This window comes from Seriola aureovittata, chromosome 6 (assembly GCF_021018895.1).
Source record: "Seriola aureovittata isolate HTS-2021-v1 ecotype China chromosome 6, ASM2101889v1, whole genome shotgun sequence".
Lineage (NCBI taxonomy): Eukaryota > Metazoa > Chordata > Actinopteri > Carangiformes > Carangidae > Seriola > Seriola aureovittata.
This window is the reverse complement of record NC_079369.1, coordinates 12,222,641-12,246,482: the sequence shown is the minus strand read 5'-3', so window position 1 is coordinate 12,246,482 and position 23,842 is coordinate 12,222,641. Positions and strand designations below refer to the sequence as shown.

The 23,842-nt window shown below is 41.2% G+C and overlaps 1 protein-coding gene across 1 annotated transcript in view; it reads right to left on the bottom strand.

Moving 5' to 3' along the window:
• xpr1a (xenotropic and polytropic retrovirus receptor 1a) overlaps positions 1 to 23,842 on the bottom strand; it is a 75,170-nt gene extending 51,328 nt beyond the window's left edge. The window contains exons 1-2 of the mRNA XM_056378862.1: positions 23,220 to 23,842; positions 16,541 to 16,592 (exon numbers count right to left, since the gene is read on the bottom strand). Of these exons, the coding sequence (XP_056234837.1) occupies positions 16,541 to 16,592; positions 23,220 to 23,288 (121 nt within the window). The 5' untranslated portion in view covers positions 23,289 to 23,842. The remainder of the gene's footprint in view (positions 1 to 16,540; positions 16,593 to 23,219) is intronic.

Below are 23,842 nucleotides of genomic sequence, written 5' to 3'. Positions count from 1 at the left end.
ACTGCCGTACTGTAGAGGTGGAGGAAATTCAGTATCCATTAACTTACAGGGCGGCCATGCCATTAACAGAGGAGGTCAGAGAGGTAACGTTATAGCCAGCGAACCAACAACATGGATGTGGCATAGCTTGAAATGCATCACCACCCATGAGACTGAGTACGTCACCTGAGATTTGTCATGATATATTATGGAAAGACTTGTGCAATATTGTTATTTTGCATTCTATTTATATACAGAACACTACAGCTCCTCCTCTTCTCTAATTTAGAACCTGGCATTTCATTTCAGATACAGATGGTAATGTTGTTGGCACACAGTCAAAATCCTGTATGAATAACACTATTGATAAATGTTATAACAGTGATTTGCATGATCAATCGTCTCTTCTGCTCAGTGTACAGCAAATTGTTATTTGGATCCACAGATTAAAATGAAAAAAAACCTGTATGAATAGCACATGCTCACAAAATGTGCTTTTAGCCGTCAGTAACTTAATTAGCATACATCTAAATTAGGTGCTCTTCCCTTCTCTCATATCTTATTGCAGGTAAATATAACAAAATGCTATTATTCGTGCTTGTTTAGAGGTGTATGCCTTAGTCAGCTTGGTGTGGGTAAACTAAGGTGTGTGTGCATGTGTGCATTTGTGTGAAGATGTCCCTCCAGGCTGCCGTGGTATTCTCATAACAGCAGCTGCAGTCGCTCGATAAGAGTCACACTAAACAGCTCCACTTTGAGGACAAAATGAACTGAAATGTAAGGAGGAAAACATTTAGAAACACAAACACACACATAAACCCACACACACATATTTCTGTAACATGGCAGATATTAAGGAGCTAGCAGATTAGCAGACATGAAACAAGCCATTTTCCTCAGAGGGAAAACAAATTGCAGTGTCTGGAAACTCAGTCAGGCAGAGATGACATTCCACCCAGGAACATCTTTGAATGCATCTTAAAAACAGCCCAATATTATGTCAAATGTCACAGTGAAAATTCAGATTGACACTTGATGACATATTTATGTGGATGGATGTATAGGAGCAAATAGAAGAGGAAAATGGGGCAAATGGAGAAGAAATTAAGGAGGAAAGGAACATGAGAGAATCGGTTAGGTGGCAGAAGAAAATATAAAATGAGAAGGTAGCATGAGGTGAATAAAGAAAGTGAATATAAAAGGAAGGGAGTAAAAGCATGTGAGTCTTCAAATTGTGTAAAAAGAAGGCGATATCAGAGGCAGAATACAAAAGTGATGACATAACAAGGAATCAAAATACGATAAAGAAATACAGTGGGGAGAGAATGCAGAATAAGTATAAGAGAGCAGAGCAGCAGAGAAAGTATTCTTGGCCTTTTAAATGTGTCTTGTTAAAGGAACGCAAACTCAGACTGAGACACATGTATTCCTATTGAAAAACACATTAGCTTCACGCATGCAGTTAACATGTTAGCTGTTCGCCAGTGTTTCAGCATACCACTGACACTGTATTTGGATAACCCAACACTGTAACCCTAACCTAAGCCTTATTTACTCCAACCCTAACCAAAGCAGTAAGTAGTCAAACTAATGGCAAGTAGTAAGTAGTGGCCAGTTTTCACACTATTGTGATGATAACCTGACACTAAGCAGACTTCTTACTTTGGCAATGTTCTCACTGAGCACTAAATCCACTATCAGAGCTCAGCTACCAACATAAACCCAGGGTGGATATTGTTGTATGTAAAATTAATCCAGGTTCAAGATGAATGCAATTTCGCAGTTCAACTTTCCGTTTCCTCATTGTAACACTGTAACTCTAACTTATGAATGAGCCATCATACTTCCCATTCTACCTATGCCATCCAGGCAGAGAGGAAGGAATCCAATACTTGATGTTATTAGATTAGGAGCAATTTCCTGACTCAATCTGATTAGGAGCTCACTGACCTTGTGGTGCTTGAGAGTCATATCATTAACATGATTTACATGAGCAGGAAGTTCCCAGATTTTTATGAAGCAAATCATGAAAATGAGCAAAACACAGAGGGCAGAATTATGGCAGTTGTATTATTTCTGAAGATAATTGCAGTTTTCCATTTTGGACTTGCTTTCGAACTGTTAAGATTTAGCATCATCTGAGTGTCATCTAACATGTGATAAATTCTTCCCAGAAACAACTGGATTGAATCATTAAACAATTAGAAAGTGTTGAGGCTAAACAAGTTTGTTCTGTTATTTGAGGTCAAATCTTTTAAAAGGTGTGAACAATCTCTTCAGCTAACCTTGGTTCGAACAAAATTTCCATCAGTTGTTTGCAGTTAGACTTGGGAAAGAGGGAATGCATTATGTCGGCGAAGGTCCTCGTGAGTATAGACATATGTGTGTGTGTATGTGTGTTTTGGGGGACTGCTTGAGAAGCATATGGGAAGTGTGGCTTGTTTGTGAGCATGCTGTGTAGAATATGTATGTGTGGCATACGAAGTGAATGGCGTCCGTTGTGAGTGACATTTGTGTGGTGTGTCTGTGTGTGTCACTCAGCAACATGGGGTAGATACTAGCTGAGTTTAAAGAGCAGCATGTAGAGGAGAGGCAGCCACTGTCTGTCAACCACCAGTGAGCGCTGCGGCTCTGAATTCCCATTGATCCCCTTCATCTGGCCTCAGTACAAATAGACCACCAAATCAGAGCCGGAGATTTCTGTGGTTTCAGAGTGGTGAGTGTGTGTGTGTGTGTGTGTGTGTGTGTGTGTGTGTGTGTGTGTGTGTGTGTGTGTAGGATGTCAGAGGATGGAACCATACTGACTGAGCCTCCTAAAGGCCTGCAGCAAAGGGCAGACAAATCGACCCTTGAAGATCTGACCTGCTCCTTGTTAACCTGGGTTGCACACACACACAAACAGGCACACACACACTATACACACCTCTTGAGTGACTTCTGAAGTATAGCCAAGATAACAACAATACCATACTAAGAATGAAAAGCACAAAAGACAGGTTCTGTATGGGGTCGTCTACTACTCACAAGACATTCTGTAATATTTATTATATAATGTAAGTGTTTAAATCCACTGTGGAAGCTAATATTTATGTATTCTCAAAACCTGGTCTTAGCTAATGCATTTTGAGATTATACAGTGGTGCTTAAAAAAAACAACTTTCATACACACAAAAGTTAGCTGATTTGAAGCACCTGAAATGAAAAAAATATCCCATCAAAGTGAAAACTACCAAAAGTTGTTATTCCACAACATATCTTAATGTGGAGAGGTGCTGTCAAAGGCTTCTGTGACCCAGACTCATTGAGCAGCCTGGCAGCAGTGCAGAGATATTCCCCTCTAAATTTTTTGAGCAAACTTCACCCCTCTTATTAGACAAGGTCAAAGTCAAGGGTGGGAGCGATTCGTGAACATGTTTCTGGTCTATTACTCCTGTCACTGAGGCTTAAAGCTGGTTTTAGCTTTTGGAAGGCAGCACTATGGCTGGCAAGCACCTGATTCCTGCATTAACTGAGACAGCGAACACAACGGGATGTAAGTGAAGGTCTGGGCGGAGAGTAACAGAGCAGGGAAAGTCTCATGCCAGTGCTAGCTTGAGCTCCAGAACTTGTATATTCTAAGATTTAGTGGCTGCACAATTAATCAAAATATTGTCGAAATCACAATATGGCCAAGTGCAATGTCCAAATAGCATGAGCTGGAATTTTTTTGATGAGGGTAAAATGTGTCACAACACACCATAAATTAAGCATTGTGGTGCTACAGAGATCCCCCGGCATATATATTTTAAACATAAAGGAAGATGCTTGCTTGCTACAGGACCCAACAAAAATCACATCATCATCATTTCTAATTTTTTTTTTCAAAATTGTGACTCATATTGCAATCAGAATATTTTCGAAAATATATATTCAATATATTGCAATTTGATTTATGCATTTTGTTCAGCCCGAATAGGTTATAATGCAAAAAGTGAGATGTTAACTGCCAAATGGAGAGAGATTATGTATGGAGTAAGTATGGAACAAAACAAAACACACTTCCATACTAGTGCTGTATATATCAGTGCATTTATAGTATGTACCAAGTTAAAATATTATGGCATTCAGAGCACTGCTGACAGGGAAAGACTTACCAGAAATGTGACTCCGCAGGTCAATATGCAGGTATAAGTAGTAGACAATGATAAATATTCAATACATGGCTATAATATATATATATATATCTACTACCTCCACTGCATATAGTGTGCAGAGTCAGCCTATTATACAAAGGTCCTCACACTGGAAAACATATTACCATTGTGATAATGATGTTTTTGTCATAGTGCAAAGAATAAATCAAGTCTATTTACCCTTTGTGCTTGTGTTCTCAAGAGGTATCAACATGTTTTCACAGGACAGTATTAAAATTCAACCTAACACCCCAGCCCTTAGTTCTTCATGTTCTACAAGTATTGTGTTTGGGTCCTGAATGTCACGGGAACAAAACAAGCCTCAAGTGATTCTAGTCTCTTTCTTTGGTGCCATGGTAACAGTGATGGAGAAAGTTCAGCTGGGCTTTGTGTGTCCACAGAAAGGTACAAAAAAATAACATTACGATCCTACAGTGAAGCCAACTTTGAAACTCAGTACCACTCCTGCCACCACCAGTGATTTTATGCTTTTCAAAAACATTACCATGCATCCTAATAGAGGATTTATCAATACTGCAACCCGACTTGCTAGCTGCATTAAAAACAAATGCTTCTGAGATTAACAACGCAACAATTAAAGTCATTACATATATGACTCATTCTCTAAAAATACTAACAAGAAATTTACAATAATCCTCTTATAAATGGCTGCTGCTCATGCCAGGGGAACAATAAGCTGCTCTCTGCTCAATTGAGCTGCATACTAATAGGGTGATTATGAGTCCTAATTATCAGATGGCACTTGTCAAGAAGATACCGTGCAGTTTGCCCCGAGGACAAAATGCAAAACAGAGACAAACTGTTGTTTCTACTGAAAAGCCACGAAGGGGCCTCTCTGTAATATAGCTGTTTACAAATCAAGAGGATGCTTCTTTAAATGATAAGGAGGGAAGTCAGAGAACAAACCACGAGGCACAAACATGCAGTAAAGATGTAATGTACACACAGGACTCAACCCCAACAGTGAGTCAACTCCACTACCATTGGAGAAATTGGTTATTATTAACGCACGTCATGAATACATTAGACACATGTTGAGGAGGGTATGAAATATGCATACTCCCTGAGGCTAGTATATAGTAGCAGGAATGGTTAAAGGAAGTGTTAAGAATGATGAGCACAGCACTAACGGTCCTGACATGGTGACTTTAAACTGAATGACAGAAAGCTTGAGCCACTCGATGTGTGTGTGTGTGTCTGCGTGTGTGTGTGGTTGTGTGTGTGTGTGAGAGAGTGAGAGAGAGAGAGAGAGAGAAAGAAAGAGAGAGAGAGAGAGAGAGAGAGAGAGAGAGAGAGAGAGAGAGAGAGAGAGAGAGAGAGAGAGAGAGAGAGAGAGAGAGAGAGAGAGTCTCATCTTCCCACTTGTTCTAATATATCATGAAACCATAAAATGCCCTTATGCTACTGTAATTCACCTTCTACATTACCATTTACCTGTTCTGGTGCCGTTTTGGCTGCCAGTAAGTGACAGGTCAGTTTCTGAAGACTCATGAGCATCAGAGGAGAGATTCACCATACTTCCAATCTCACACACTGTTAATAATTCAACATTTAATATAAAAACAGGCTGTCCAGGAGGGAACAATAGCTGTGAATTATTAATATAGCTTTTTCTCATCTTGTCTCTGGATTAGAAGAATGTGATATAGTGTAAATAAGAGGAGAAATTATATCTGGACCAATATTTTTGTGCCCCCTGAAAGAACTATCTCCTGACCTCAAATGTATTAAATTTAAATTACGACTAGTTATTGCTGCCATCTTTGGGAAAGAAGTTAAAATGTACTTTGAATCCAAATCTATTGAAGAAGCAAATAAAAGAGCTTCAGCTAGGCTCTCTGCTGCATCCATTTTTTATTTTATTTTCACACATCTTTTGTAACAGTAATAGTAACGTTTGGGAGAGGAGGCTCCCTGAGGCTTTTGCTTCCTTTCCTCCAATTACCACCAATGTCACGTCTCTTTTTTCTTTCATGCCTCCTCTCACATTTTATCTGCCACTCTCAGCCCCTGAACCTCTCGTCTTTGTCTGTCTCTGTGTGTCGCTCTCATTTTGCCCACGGGTAAAGTCGAGGATAAAATATAAGGAGGCCACAACAAACACAAATATATGCCACTTCTGTAACCCACCCTCATTACACACACATGCAATGATGCAGCATTGGCACTGACCCCCATAGGAACAGACTCAATTTAAAGCCAAACTCTCTGCTTCTAGAGAACTGCTTCCATAAGATATCAGATCTGAAACAGATCTCTCTGCTCAGGTGTAACACTGAGGCCTGTAATTGTGTTGACAATCTGAGAGAGTCAATATAGCAATATAGAGATAATAAAACATATGAGCTTCATGCGACTGGTGTCACACATTTTCATGCCTCTGAGCCAATAGATTCTGGCCGTTTCTCCAGAGAGACGATGCAGCACACAGGTACAGTGAAGGACACTGTGTCTTCTGCAACACTCTTCTCACCCACTAACACATAACACCCACATACAGCCACCATGAATCACAAGACCATAATGCCCATCCAGTATGACACACATCCACGACAAATATATCATTTGACTTATAAAAATAACTCAGGTAACAGCTTCCCTATCCCAGTGCCGAGAGTTCATTTAAAAAACAGAATAAAAAAGCTAAGATCACACTGTGACACTGAAAATATAAATCACTGTGTATAATACAGTTATGCTTCTGTATAGTAAGGACGGTTTTCTCATTTCCCCACAACATTTATAGTGTTTACAGCAGAGATGAGAGTGGACACTGTGTAATATTTAACGGGTTGTACTCTAATTGCAGCACTACAAAAAACAGAAATACATCAGCATATGGCCCTGCTGTCATCATCTATAGCTCACAATCACACCCACACCCTCTGTAGCACACAGCTCCTTGTGTGTCTGTGTGTGCGCATGTGTGTGAGTGTGTCTGCAAGCATGCATGTGTGTTTGCGTGCGCGTGTGTGTGTGTGTGTGTGTGGGGGGGGGCAACCTCTCTGCAGTAAGCTGTATGTAAGTGCAGCAGAGAGCGGCAGTGTGAGAAGATAAAAACATTAAAACAGCAGAGACAAGGTCGCATGTCTCTGTTCTTCTCTCCAGACATCCATCATCACCTCTCTGCTTTGCATTGTTTTTTTCTATCACTCAGACTACTGAAAGTATTGAATACAGGGCAGATGTCATATGAGTGTGCGAGACATCCAAATTAAGTTTTTCTTTTTTCAATTTTAGCCAAGCAATGCAGTCAATAAAGAAAACTATTCAAATGAATCCATCAGAACAGCCTTGTGTGAATCCATGCTAGATAAATGCCATGCGGTCAGCTATGACTGATTGGCTACACTCAGCAGAGCCTGGCTGATCTGCTGGCAGACATCCAAAGCTGTTGATTAGGTTGCTCATCGCAGATTAAAAACAATAACTTGCCTCATAACAGAGGTTAGATTATGGTTGGGAAGCCCTGCTAATGCTAAATAAATACACCAAAACCCCTGAGACCTGGATTGCTGATTTCTAATCAACAGAGGCAGATCTCATTACATTCACATGCCTCCCATGCTTGAGATTGTTGAGATCACTGCCGGTGCTCTATGTATATGATCTCCAGTTGTGCACCTGGCAAACAGCCAGATCATATGAACTACACTTTCTGTTAATTTAACCTTTACAAGATCAAATTCCCATTCAAGTAAAGGCGCTGCCTCTGAGAAACATATTTAGTGTTCATCTTGAGGATTAGTATTTAGCTTCTGTCCATCTTTGAAGGTGTAGAGATCACAGCCTGTTCCTGTCATCTTCATTCCAGTGACAGCATGTTTCATAAGGCATGGAAATCAGGAGACCATTGCCAGGATGGGCACACATATGGCAATGTTCACACATATACAGGAGCAGAGATGCACAGTAATGACGTCTAATGAAGTCATTGAGTACAGTAACTCTTAACCCTTAGAATCCCTCATAACTGCATTTACTCCTCTGAGCACCACTAACCTCTCCTTCACCCCTCTCCTTGATCTAACCCCTCCCCAAAAAACACAAACACATCATCATCATTTCTCTTACGTGCACCCCTCCCTTCAAGTTCTGCTTTTTTTTTTCCACACCTCAAATCCCTTTACCCTTTTTGCAAAACATTACATTTGCACCAGTGGAAATCTTATCCTTCCAGACTCCTGTCAAATGCCCCAAATCTAAAAATACCTCCTCTACATGAGCCACATCCTCATCTGAACTCCTCGCCCTTTCCCAACACCACAACAGTTGCTATACAGATCCCTCTTTCTCGAAGTCAACCCATACCTCTCCCTCTCTCCCCCTCTCCTCCTCCCTCTCTTTCCTCTTCTCCACCACTTCATTCAGGCGAGATCTAATTCACCGATGAATAATGGATGGATGGATGGATAGAAGACTTTCATCTATCAAGGTTCTCTTTCTCTCTCTCTGTCTTTCTCTTGCGGGATGGCTGTAGTGCTAATGCAGGGCAACGTGCATTGGAGATGAGCCCAGGGACCTCCCACTCAGTCTGTTTGTCCATCTACTGCCTGAAGGATCTGTCTCTCTGTTTCTATCTCTTTCTGTTTCAGACTGGTCATTGACAAACCATATTCACTCCATTTGTCATCGTTTTCCAACCACCTCCTTCCTGTTCTTCATTCTGTCATAATCATCACATCAAACATAAACGCGAAGACTGCTGGCCATTGCTCTTCATCCCCCTCTTCATCCAATTACCTATCACCTTTTTCATTGTCTATTATCCCAGTTCGATTAGTCCCTGACCTTGAGAGAGCGATCCTGGGTTTGTATTGACCCTGACCCCCCCTGCTTCCCTGCTCTCTAATACCCTGAAGCCTCATCAAAAGGACCAATCTCACAGCCACCTCCCTCTTACACTGCTTTGTAAGACCGAGGCCAGTTTAAATCCACTGTGGCAGTTAAACCTGCTTGGATGAAGAGGAAACCATTCTTTTCTCCATTCGTTCTGATTATGGATTTTGATTATGGATGCAACTGCACAGGCTAAAGAAATTTCCTGAATTATTTAAGAACTTGATGCTATTGTCATCTAGTCTATTGTGGACTAATAATCTCCACTGGATAAAGAGCCTTAAGCATCTCTCCTCTCCTGGAAATACTGGTGGTATGGAGCAGAGCAATAGGCACTGACATACAGCCTCACAGCCTCACAGACAGTAAATACGGTTTTGTCCAGAAGCAACAACAATAGAATTTGCCTTAAAGATCTAAAAGCTCAGTTTGGGTTTATAGATTCTTCCTACTCACTTATAGTTGTGCTGTTTCATCGTTGCTCCATTTGATTTAGTTTAACTTGGATTTTCTGTATTTCTATGTTCTATAAGTGGCACCAAGATTAAGGACCAAAAAAAAAAAAGGAACCAACCCCCACAAAAACCCAACAATTAGCGCTTGGAAGCGAGCAGCAGCAGCAGCTTGTCAAAGAGCCCATCAATAATGCAAGCTGGTGGGAGACCCTGGCTGCCATACTCCTGTCCTGCTGAACCCTCCTGCCTGTCTACCTGTCTGCCTGCTTGTCCATCTGTCTCCCCTCCTTTTCTTGCTTCTATCACCTTTTCAATGTCTGCCTGACCCCCCCCCCCTGCCAGTATCTGTCTGTCCTCCTAACCACACACAGAGTTGTATATGTTTTTCTTGCTGGTTCCTCTTGGCGACTGCTGTGCGTGTATCCTTTAGCTACAGTGGCTGGGGAGACACTGTGTGTATTCATTTATTTATCTACAGTAGAGATGCATACAAGGTTGTTCATACTTAATACAGTGAGGATATAATATTTTTTATTGTTTATCCCTTATATTTGTTGAGCAATAACACTGATGGCACATGAAGGTAACAGAGGTATCCAATGGCTTGGTTCAAATGCAACAGAATACAGAAAGGAAAACAAAAATACATTGATATTGCAACCTGTCTGAATGTAAAACCTCAAAATCAACATGCCACGGCGAGAAAATTACAAAAATCAGGAGAGACTCCAAGGGGGACCAACAAAAGTAATAACAGCTGCTGTTCCATCGTATACGCCAGCAGAATAACAATCAGCACTGTATAACACAGGCTAGCAGCCTTCAACTAACCTCTCATCGTGTTCGTGAACAACAGCAGACAAAATGGCGGCTGAGCAGGCGGCATGGACAACAATAGAAAATAGCAGAATAAGTGCTGGTTGGTTGAAAGGTGAAGCTGAGATCATTGGTGGCTGTGATTCATGTCGCTGCTTTCATTAAGCAGATTAAGTGCGATGGCGCACAGAAACAAAAATATTCATTAAGCCTGGCAGAGCTAAAAGGGGTGCTGGCAGAGCAGAAGAAGGTCCTACAGTGTGCAGGTTTACCATTTTGTTTATTCCCCTGTAATCAAAGCCATAAAGAGCCAAATGACAGGCAACAATATTGTACCAAGGGAATCATGGGAACAAAAACCTGACAAGCTGCACAGTGGAGAGCGGGAGGCTGTGAGTGTTACAGGTGTCTGGGATGGAACAATGAACATCTGGCTTTGCGGTTGTCTTGTTCTGACTCAATAAGAAATACAGAGAAACATTCATTTCATTCATCCATACATCCATCTGGCTCTACAGAGTGGTATTTTGTGTTCTGTTAAATTCTATTCTATTGTATTCTTTTCTCTCAATCATGTAACTGTGAAGTCAAGTTTAAGTGGTGGTTTCATATTGCTCTTTGAAGAAATTGCACTGTTCTCTCTCCCGAATGTGATAGCAGCTCAGCAGCTCTAGACGAAGACACACCAAGATGCATTTAAACACAGTATAAATGTGAAGCTTGCATGTCCAATAGCCCCACAGCAGACCAAAACTTACTCATAAGCACATGGATAAAGCAAACGTGCACATTTCAAACACTGTGCACTGATACCTAAACATCTCTATCTCAGCAGTTTCACACTCAGCGAAATGCAGAGGAGGTTGTGGATTGAATGAGCCACGGCAGAGATCATGTCTGTAGGGGTGGGCAATATAATATATAATGGATGTACTGCGACTTGTTCCACGTAGGATGTGAATAACTATATATTTGTAGATCTAATTGTTTTAAGCCATCGGCATGAAATTCCCTTTGGCGTTTCACTTCTCCCGCTCTCTCCTATGGCTGTCTCCCTCTCACAGACAACACACTTCGCCGCCCATTCTTGGTGCGTGTGTGTCTTCTTTTATCTGGAGCAGAGAGAACTGGAAAGCGTGAAATAAGTGAAGTGTCAAAGCGAGTTTTGGTTCGGAAAAGAAACAGCACTGAGTTAGGGTTAAAGGTCTTCCTCAGGGATTCTTGTTGAATGTTCTTTTTTGTTGCTTTGAGCTCTATTTTTGTAAAGGGTCAAATTTAACTTGGTAGTGATTTCCTCCTTTTTGTGTGCAATTGATTCAAGTTGTTAGAAACCACTAATGAGTTTACAATAAACAAGAATGTTTTAATGCAGACAAATGTTGCAGGGACCAGAATCATCATACTAATTTTATGCATCAAAGGGTTATATTGTGCATTTATGAAATGCTTTAGAGGAGATTTCAAAATATCGAGATATATTGTGTATTGCAATATAGCCTAAAAATATCACAACAATATTTATCTCTATCTCTATCATGGCTATAGTCACAAAATTCATTATGAGATCAAGAAACTGTGCGTCAACTGAAGCTTGATTTGAACATCATAGAAGGTTAAAAGTTTGGCCGTTCACACGAGGGCGAGGTTGTCTCGTCGTCTCGTCGTCTCCCTCTTATCCGGATCCGGGTCGCGGGGGCAGCAGCCTCAACAGAGAGGTCCAGACGGCCCTCTCCCCAGCCACTTCCACCAGTTCCTCCGGGAGAATCCCGAGGCGTTCCAAGGCCAGCCGAGAGATATAATCCCTCCAGCGTGTCCTTGGTCGACCTCGAGGTCTCCTCCCGGTGGGACATGCCCGAAACACCTCCCCAGGGAGGCGTCCAGGAGGCATCCTCACTAGATGCCCGAACCACCTCAACTGGCTCCTCTCGACATGGAGGAGCAGCGGCTCTACTCCGAGGTTGGGACTCCTTAAATAAAAGCAGACACTTCAACACAATAAAACACTTTACTGCTGAAGCTTGATAAAAACAAAAAATAAGAGGCTACAAAAACTTTTTAGTAAATACTATCACATTTCTAATTAATGGAAATAGTAACTCAACTCATTGCCACACAAAGAAATACAGCGAGCATCCTGTTTTCACACTGCAGCTTTTATACCATTATTGATTTGACTGCATAAAACATGAAAAGCCCTAAAGGGATATGGCAACTGACGCCTAAGCCACAAGACAGTAGTGAAAATAAGGTAGGCATTTACTTTACTATTTCATTTACTTTACTATATAATATAGACTGTAGTGTCACACAAGAAATCATCCATTCCTTATTCATTCATTGATTTCTTTTTTGGGGGGTCTGATTCATTCATGTCCAGAAATCCACTCCTTGTGATTCAGAGGAAAATCCATTCTCTGGTCCTCTTAGCCACCCCATCCCCCTCCTCGGACAGTGTGTGTGTGTGTCTGTGTGTGTGTGTGTGTGTGTGTGTGTGTGTGTGTGTGTGTGTGTGTGTGTGTGTGTGTGTGTGTGTGTGTGCATGTGCATGTGCATGTGCATGTGCAGGCGTGTGTGTTCATAGTATTACACATGAGCCCCACCCTTACTCTCTGCGCGAATCTAACAGTGCCATCACGACCATCTTCCCACAGCTCCCCCTTGCTCCAACCCTACACAGATACCATCACAGTAACTGACCATTTACAGAGCAACAGAATGGAGGACATAATGAATGAAAGAATGAATGAATGGATGGATGAATGAGACAGCAAATGAATGACTTGCAGTGTAAAGGCTCAGCCCCCTGCAGGATTAGAAAATTGCTTAATATAAATATTGTTACATATGGCATCTCTAGTATAAGTCTAGTATATGAACATTACTTAAAATACGATGGGCACACACACACGCACACACGCATGCGTGCACGCACGCACACATGCACACACACACACACACAGTTCCCGTTAAAGCTGTGTGTTTATTATCTGGGGCCATTGTTCTCAGATATCTGTAATAATCAACAGGCTAATTGAATTAGATTGTGAAATAACTCATTCTAATGGTTGGAACGGGGGGGGACCAGAGACCCAACCAGCTGTTCTCGCTGTTGTCTTCCACTGGCTCTCCATGTAACAGTGACGGGCGTGTTTTAATTACAATTACACAAGGACCAACAGAGGGACGGAGGGAACAAGAACAAAGGATCTAAACGAGGGGTGAAGGGTCACATGCAATAGCAGAGACACCATAATGTGCATGTGTTGGTGCATGTCTGTTTGCATCAACCTCCCATAATTACTGTGCCTTCATCTTGTTGAAACTGAATGGTGCTGAACAAAGTGTATTTTCTGTGGTATGTTCCCACAGAGGCTCTGTGATGGAGGTGCTGATTGGGTAATGTCTGTTTAAACAAAAGCCACACTAGTACTGCAACCCATAACACAGCATGAGAGACAATTATGCACTTATGGCGAGATCAAACCATAAACATTATACGTTTTTTTTGCCGTTGTTGGCCATGTGTAGTGAAATTCTGACATTGACACATGCCGACGCCCTGACAGAGGCTTTGAAGTGGTGCCTGTTCAGAGTTGTGTCTATCTACTACACAGCTCTATCAGGTACAGCAGGGTTTCCAGTGAGAGAGCAGAGTGGGTGAGCAAGTAGTTATAACACAGTAAACGGTCTCCCTCAGGCAAGGGAAACATCTTCTGAATACCAAAAACCTTGCTTTTTGTACGAGACAGGACACAGAGGGAGGGAAGGGGAGAGAGAGCGGAACGTGCATTTGAATCAACTCCTCATAATAAGCTGTTCACTGAAGGCAAGGTTTGAAATCTGCCTTAAAGTGTATTGCGTCAGCAAACTATACTTTTTATTGAGAGAGAGAATTAGTTGGTTTCTGGTTGTCTCATGTGACAGTACACTGGATATCTTTGTGTTTTGGACTGTTAGTTGGGCAAAACAAGCAATGTGAAGCCATCGCCTTGGACTTCAGGAAATTGTAATTTTATACACTGAACAATTGATCTGTATAATCTGTACTCTGTCTGATCTTTGTTGGATTTCTAAAAAAGATGATGTGAAATAGCAGGACAGGAGAGTAGGTTGTCTATTCATCACAGTGTTGTTGGTTAAATCCCTGGCTCCTGCTGTCTACGTGTCAAACTGTCCTTGAGCAAGAGACTGAACCCAAACTGCCCCTGATGCTCCAGCACTTTGCATAGCAGCTCTGCCACCATCAATGTGCATATGTGTGTGGATATAGGTGACGGAGAGGGAGGCAAATTGTAAAGTGCTTTGTCCACTAAGGTAGAAAAACACCATATAAATGCAGTATGTTTTTGCCAATATCGTTGTGGCCCAGTTTAAATTCAATCAGATTTGAAAGACTGGGTCTAGCAAATCTGAAGAGAAAGTGCTGCAGTAAGCTTGAATTTTATAACACCTGCTAATCCTGTTTGTCTCTCTCTCTCTCTGAAAAGTCAACAAACCTCAGCTACAGGAGAGTGTTCTTGATAGGGCTCAATAATACTGTTTGTCTTCATTTCGGTGCTGTTTTCATTACTTCACATATAACCGCCAAAAGGGACAGACAACCGTCTGACTCATTAAAAGATTTCTTCTCTCCAAATGCCACTGCTGATACTCCTGTCTTTCCACTTGCCTGCTTTAGTGTTTTGATAACATTCTGTACTGTGTAAAAAGTGTGAAAAGCAGACAAATCAAATATAACTGAGTGAGGAATGTTGAAACGTCACAACAATACAAGACTGATACTGATTGATTGATCCCGTCTCTATTCATAAGACACGCTCACCTATCTTGCCACAAGCTGACAGAAGCAGAGCTGTGACCCATGAGCACAGCTCAGACCTGAGACAGGAAATGATTTATCATCCATGTTGAGCTTTCCTAGCCTGACTAACAGCCTCTGGAGACAGCGCTCAAAGGAGACACAGCTCATATGTTATCACCTAACAAGACGTGTTCTGTAGAAGTATTAAATGTACTTTTAGGAACAAGTGACACGAATGGAAACATAAACATGCACACAAGATCTTATGCAAACAAAGCCAATGAGCATTAATATACACACTTAAATCACATTTCATAGAATATTTTACATAACAATCCTGAGGCTCTCCTTTCTCACCTACTGCAGTCTAAAATAAAGTCAACAAACGGCTGGAACTGATCTTTGTGCCTGAAGCTTACTAACACATGCAGAGGCAGAGTTTGTCATCCACACACTCAATGATTGTGTGTTACATCTTGGTAACACACAGTCATCTTTGGATAGAATCACATCATACTCCCATCCACATCAAGCCTGCTCAGCTGGAACTGAGCACAGGGAGTCGCAGCTCTGTGAGGGGCATGTTGCACAACACTAAAAAAAAATCTATCACTACACACACACACACACATTTGGGCCCAAGCACACACGCTCGCTAAATCATAAGACCGACATGCAAGCATGGCAGAGGTCACTCTCGAGCAGCCATATTTCAGAACCAGCCCTGTTTTTTGTACTCCATCACACTCTCCTGACACGTTCTCAGACACATAGGCAGAGCTGCACGTCACCACATCGTAATGTACGTCTCCAGCCTGAAACTAAATAAAGTTGTTTACTTCCACTAACCGGTATCTAAAATAAAAACAAATGGTTAACATTCTTTCCCTCATTACACATCACTTGCAGTCTAATGCCAGAGCTTAATTATAGCCAGAGGCCTTCCTTATCTTTGCTATGTTGAGTAGCACCACTCAAGACTTACCTCCAGCTCTGGTCTATTATGCTGCAAACCAGAACACTGCTGCAAATTATTTGGATGTTGTTTCAAACCACATAGGTTACTGCATCCGGGCAGTTTCCAAGGTGCAAAACATCTTTTTAGCCACAGTTAGTACACAACAACCACAAACAGTTTCACTTTTTCACTTCAGTAAACTTTCATTTTTTCTTCTCAGCACTTTTCTCCTCCCTGCTTTCTATTACTTCAAACAGGTTAGCGACGACAGTGAGGTTGAAGGTAATGATTTGGTAATTGGCTGCGGTCTGGTTTAGTCAGAGACCATGGAGTGAGTGACAGCATGTTAGCAGTGATTGCCTACTTTTAGTAGATGAAGGACTGTTATTCTGGGGATGCCCAAACAGGCCCTGAGCAGGGGGCAGTGGGTACAGAAGTGTGTATCCGTGGGTGGGTGTGTGCATCTGGGTTTGTTTATGCAAACAGGGAGTCTCCTTACCTTCTATGGATGGAGCTTGGTCCTGGGCAGCATACAGCATTTCCTTGAACGCCTGGTGAGGGAATAAGAAAAACCATACAGATCAGAACTTCTGTAGCAGAACTGTCTGCAAACACAGACCCAAGCAACGACTGGTTTATACAAGAGACATTAAAGCACTTTTGCCTGGATGATGAAAAGTTCCTGTAAAGTTGTCAGAGTCCAAAAACATCATAAATGCATAGAATAATGTTACACATGCATGAAGTAAATGTGCAGTTAGTTTTAGAGTCACTTCTACAACTAGACACAAATATCCATGATCTCGTGTTGCGATACTGAAAGACGGAATTGCGACTCCCACCCCATCCCCCAATTCCCCACCACCACTACAGGTGTAGCAGAACTTTCATTACGTTACTAATGTAGCAAAACTCATTTTTCACTTCACAATTAACACTATTACACATGTAAATCATTATTCTATTTAAAGTAAGCATAAATATGTAAATATTAGACATTGCACCTATTTTATTGGCTTCCAACTGTGTGTCACGTGATCGTTTTGGTCCAGTCATGATAGAGTGATAACACCTGCAGTAAATTTTAGGCTAGTTTAACTAGCTCAAGATGGATAATAACCCTAAAACTAAAGACCACCCCCAGACTCAAGTCAGCACTGTGGGAACAAAAAAAACAAATAAAACAAACAAAAAAAATGAGGTCTGAACCAAACTGTTTGATTTGGAGAATCGTTACACCCCTAATATACAGTAGATTAAGTAAAAACTGATTACAGTGGGCCACAAGGCATTACACAACTGTTAGCACCATCTGCTTTTACAGTAGCATTTAAACCATCTAAAGCCATTTGAGGGCCATTAACTAAACACTTTCTCCATATGGGAGGAATGCAGTAACGGCCACACAGCTGTTCACACATGGAACAACATACAAACTCTGGCATTTTAATCATCATTAACATTTATTTAGAGATATCGAAAGTATTGTCTACATGGATGAAAAACAATAGCTCAAATAAGTAAAAAGATAAATGCTCACTGCAATCATTTGGATGCCAAATTTGGCAGAGGGATATATACTACTTCTAACAAATGTGCAAAAAATACTTTATATTGCAGTGGAAATCAATTTTAGATCCCTACTCCATGAAATATGGGCCGTCTCTTTCCCTTATTTTTTTTTTCACTATTTCAGATGAAGATAATCAGAGCAGCAGCAACACAGCTGAACTCATTCACAAAAGAAAAGGATAAGACACAGTGGTTGCAAAGAGCTTCGAAAAGAATTAAAGAATTAAAATGACAAAACAAGAACAATGGTTGTTGTTTGGACTTTTGAAATGAACAGTGAGAGTCAAAGATCCTTTGACAGGTGTAAAGTTTAATTGACAACAATATCTTTTATCAAAGCTTACATCTTTTTACTTTTAACAGCAGATTGGGGAAAGAGACCAAGAGAGAAGGAAGACAGACAAACTGACAGATACAAGGGACAGAAAGAAAGACAGGGGGGAGATAGCTGCAGTGGTTAAATGAGGTTGTTTCTCTGCAATAAGATTGATCTTGAAGATAATGGAAACTGACAGATAATTGTGCACTGGCTCATCTGAACATATCAGTGGTAATCAGAGACTGGACTGAGGCTGAATCTCCTTTCTCGATAAAGTATCTTTGGAACTAAACTGCCTCAGCAAAATAGAAAAATGTCTGTCTATTAAACTTTATGAAGTTTTATTAAGTTCTGAATCATTAAGTCGGTGTGTTTACAAGACTCAGAGTGCACAACACTAAGCCAAACTTAACTGTCATTTTCCTTACAACATGGAAATAAATTGTGCAAATAGTTACAGGAGGAAATAGTTCTCTCATCCATATCTGACAACCTCCTTGTTTTCCTGTCTTATCCTCTGCACATATTAAACTGTTCTCTGCCCAGGTTCCTATAAAACATGCTGCTTTTTGAACATAACAGTGAGAGAGGAGTCTGAGTAATTCTATGTGTGGGTGGAAACCTCTCAGAAACTGCTGTGCATTAGTAGCAGCCTGGATTGTTGATACTTAAGTTCCTCTGTGAGTTACATGGATAATGAGAGTCAGATACTGCAGCCTAATCCAAGATGTTAACATTTCATGTGTATGTAGCATTGTCTCTACCTTGTCTGATAAATATCACAGGAGACCTACTGTGTATGCACAGCATTGGAGCAGGGCCCAGTCCTGGCTAATCTCTGGTGAACAAAAAGCCCCCCCCCCCACCAGCACCACCAGTCTAATAGGTGGGAAATAGACATTCAGATCCAGACAGGGAGGCGTTCATTAAGATGGAGGCATTGCCATGGTGATGGCAATCATGGCAAAGCGGGGCTGGGTGGCTCTTTGGGGAATCGGGATAAACCTTCAGGCTTGGCAATAATCAGTGGTGAAACCTGTAGACAATAACTAAGCCAAGCCTAATGGGGCCATCAGTTTGAATGACCATACATTAACGTGATGATGATGCATACTCACTGAACTGAACCCAGCACACTTGTGTCACTATGTCCAACTAAGCCTTACACTGCAGATTGTCCACTCCATTGAATTTTGTCAATGAAATTCAATCCTTTTATAGCTGTGACATGTTGAGTGGACACTAAGCAAAATATTTGCATTCCAGCTGGTCAAAGTCTCACTCTAAGATGCTTGAGATTGTTATCCTGAGCTTGAAGAGATCGTACAGTGTGTGTTATTAGTCTGAAAAGATCTCTTGCTCAAACAGAAAACAAGGTGGATCAATGTTGGATCACTTGAATCCCTTGCTCTGTATTTAAGTGGATCCCTGCATGTAGGAAGAGGAGTAGAGAGGATGGGAGGAGAAGCTGACGGGAGGGGAGGAGGGGAGCATAGGGCAGGTCTGGTTGGGGACCAGATGTCCTCCCAGTGGGGGAGGAACGATGAGGTGAGGATGGAAGGAAGGAGGGAGGTATAGAAAAGGGGGTTCTCAGCAGTTGCCATGCCTGTTGTATACATAATGTTCATCTTGTAGAACATGCTGATAAATCACACTTCCATTGTACAAACTATAGATGATGTGCAATGCTGTATATGTATCATTTCCATTATGTCTGTCAATTCAAAGCTCACTCTGCTCGTTTAGACATTTATACTACATCACTTAACTTAATTAGAGAAAGACAAGGCTTCACCTTTGAATAAACAACAATCACTCACTGAAATCACACAGGCACCTGCTTTTTGTCTTCATACTGTAATATTACTTTGCTGGTTTGAATTGTAAATTTGAGTCTCCACATGCACTCTCCTCCTCCTCGTCTAAGCTTACACAAGTGATTAGGCTGCAGACATAAATGCATAAGTGGCCTTGTTCTCTCGCCCACACACACACACACACACACACACACACACACACACACACACACACACACACACACACACACACACACACACACACACACACACACACACACACACACACACACACACACACACACACACACACACCTGCATCTCTACCTCTCAGTTATACAATGCACATAATACCTTACATTTTACATTCTGTAACACATTTGAGTTTGCTTTTATGAAAAACCCTTGGGCATGTAGAGAAATTAAAGTGAGAAGAAGAAAGTAAATTCCAACTCTCGTCAGCGAGTTTCTAAAACAGGTTTATATATATATATATATATATATATGTTTGCTGTTAAAAGCTATCACATTTAAAGACATACAGTACTCTGTCTGTACCTATCAACCTACATCCCCTGCCCTTTGGCACAAGCCGCTGGAATCAGCAGGACATGCACATGTCCATACCAAACAGCTGTTTAGCATATAGGTTTATAACTACAATCCCACAGGATAAAGCACACACCTAATTACTCGATCACTCAATCTCCTTGTCGATGCCTACATGTTCAGATGAAGTGCCTTACTAAATAAAGCCTGTATTTGCTGGAACAGCCACTTTGCCGCATCCTTCTCATCTGCATAGAAACCAGCTGACCAATCTGAAAAGGCAGTGCACACATTTCCACACAATAGCATGCTGCAAAAATAGGAGGAGAGTGAAAACTGGTCACCGGGTTAATTAATCCAACTAGCACACAAAGGCCAGAATATCACTTGAAATCACAGTTTGGAGGTGGGCAGCTATAATATTGCATATGCCACAGATACAGCCACTGTGGAGGTGTCACCTTTTACTGCATGGACTACAGGTAAAAATTACCTGCCCTGCTGGAATAATGTGTCACTGTGTCATTTAATAGACAGACAACTGAATTACAATACAGCAGCTGTGTTGGCTGCAGTTTCAAGGTATCTGTAACAACCTCTCAATTGTTAGAGTTGCAGCACAGCAGTATATCCAGGCTTTGCATTTTTCAGAGTAACATTAAAATTGATTTCTTTTTAAAGTCTATTTTGTCTCAGTGACCCACTAAAATTAAGTCAACGGACTTTACTCCCTGAAAATAACTTTATGTTTGTCCTTGTCTCTTGAATGGTTTCTCAGGGCATAAAAGCTTTGAATAAGATGTCCATCATCTGTAGGTGTGAGCTCTCTCCCTGCCCCACCCACCCACTCCGAAGGTAATCGTGCTTACAGAGGTCAGACAAAGACTGAAGGCAGCTGCAAATACACACAAACCCATCTGCACTGCAAACCCCTATATATAACTAAGATTTGAGGAAGAATCCTGATGAATGAGCAAGCATTCGGTTCTACATAAATCAACAATAGCTACACATGTGACAACAATATATTTGTATAGGCTTGGTTTTTGGTATGGTTAAAAAAAAAAAAGAAGGATAACAAAGGCATTGTCTCCATATGAATCATGTATCAATGACTGATTACAGTTGTGTTCACACCAGATTTATTGTTTTGCTTTCAATTCTCATAGAAATTAATGAAACTATTTCTTAGAGATATAGACTGACGATGTCCAACAATTTTTCCTGCTCACAGAAATAATTTTTTCTAGTAATAAAATAATTAAGCATCCTTAGACATTATCTAAAGATTACGTAGGATCTAATAAAAAACATGCAATCATCTGCTCTTGTGAGCGTTTTTAATAATTAAAGTGCCTCAAGTGAAAGTTAATAACAGCTATTGCAAGAATTCTAATATTAAAACTTTAATGTCATTTCAAGATTATTATATCTAATAAAGCTCAATAACATCAATACATGCAGATGACATAGAAAATCTATCATCATCCATCTCAGGTCAGTGAGTGCCGAGGCAAAGACTGGAGGTGTAAAATGGCTGGTATGGCCATGCATCTGTCCCTGGGCTCACTGTGCGGCAGTCTGTACATACAAAGAGCCCAGAAAGGCTGTGCATGTGTGTTAACAACTAATTAAAATGAAATTATACGGTAGAGATGTAATTTTCCCACTGTGTTCACTAAATTATCTGACTACCCTTTAATTGTTTTCCATTTGAATTATGCTGCCTGAGGTTTTTATTAGATGCTGATGACAACATATCATTCATGTCAGGCTGGATAGATCCAAATGTCTGCTGTATTATTATCCAACTTAAGAGTAATATTGAGGGCATGTTTCCAAAATAAAACCAGTACAGTGAGCTTCTGTTGAGTCTGGGATGTAGGTTGCTGGGGTTGAAGAGAACAGGGTCTTTGTCTATAATTCATAGAGCTAAATGGAACGGAGCAGTCTGTCCTGTCACTGCATGTCTGCAATAAAGCTCTTAATATAGAGCCAGTAAGAAGTGGGGTGTGAAAATAAAATACTCCTCAAGTAGTGTATACCACCAACAAAGACCATGTGTACACACAAAGATCCCCCTAAATCCACAGACACCAGAAAACCAGATAGAATATCCTGGTACATGAAGTCTTGTAGGTTGATTCCAAGCGACAACCATTTCTGTTAAACTGTGCAAAACTCAATGAATGATGGACATTTAGAGATGCAAAAATTGGAATGTTGCAACAACGAATAACTGATTCCTGGAAGATTACCCTTGTGTTAAGTTAGGTTGTTCCAAGTAATAAAAATTAAAGCATAATGTAAAGCGGGTGAATTTTTGTTTGAATTACAGCAATAGACAATAGACACATTTTTTTTCCTTTATGTATGGCCCCTCAGCTACATGAGGAACAAACTAAGAAAAAATTAAATAAGTAGAACAAAAAAATGTAATGCAATATCAAAGGTACCAATATTTGTTTTGCAAAGAGTGTATGGAAAATAAACACACAGCAAAGCTAAATAAATTATTTTCCAAATATTAATACTATGAATTGCTAAAATAAGGAACAAAATTATTTTGTTAATTTGCCCCAGTATGAAAGGCATCCAGTTGCTCAGTAAACTAATTTATTTGGGTGTCGTAAAACTCAGCAAACAGCAATAATAATAAACACTGAATGCTCCCTATGGTTCTTAACAACCGCAGTCAATTTCCCTTCCATAAACAATAGGGCATCCCTTATCTTCCCAGTCGTTTATTGCTCTCAGGAATGAGCTACACTGAAACTAAGAAAAATATATTTTAAAAGGCTTTTTTATATTAGTTAATGTTGACCCTTATCTCCAAGTTTCCTGGAATACTTTCCAAGTATATAGGATGTATTTTTAAGAGTTTCGTCCATACCCATATCCACAAGGCTTTTATTTTCAATACAAGATCAATTTCACTTTACCTCATACTGAAGATACTGTTTCCTCCATTCAGGAGTGATGTGGGACGAAAGATGCTCCGCGAATTTCATTTTGCCGTAACAACTGTCCCCCTCAAACCTCCGTTAAATCCGAGAGCGGCTTTCCCCTTGCCCGTCGTCGCGACTTTTGTTTTGTCAGTCAAGTTGCTGGCTCAACATGCGGCGCGTCAGCCCGGCGCACTCCGCTCCTATCTTCACTCCACTTCTGGCTCGTCCTGGTCAGTGCACTCCGAGCAGTTCCCGTCCCACATACTATTTCACGGGAGGGACGCCAACGATTGCAGCCCCTCTTTAACAGGTGGTCAGACGGCAGTGTAACGGAGCCGGTGAGAGTGGGTTAGTGACTTTGCTCCGTCCCTCCCTGGGCAGGTCTGGGGACACTGCGGTCCGCCATCGCATTGAGCCACAGCGACGTGGTTGCGTCAGCAGAGCGCGCAGTGGCACCGGGCGTTGATGGGACCTCCTGTGAAAACTGTTGGCAGTGCGGTGGCCAGGGATCCCCTCACCTTCTACGCACAGCCCACAGGATACCCCCCACCCCCCCGTCTTTATTCAGTAGTTTTTGTCTGAGGTGCTGCCGGCTGAGAAGCTTGCGTTTCTGTTGT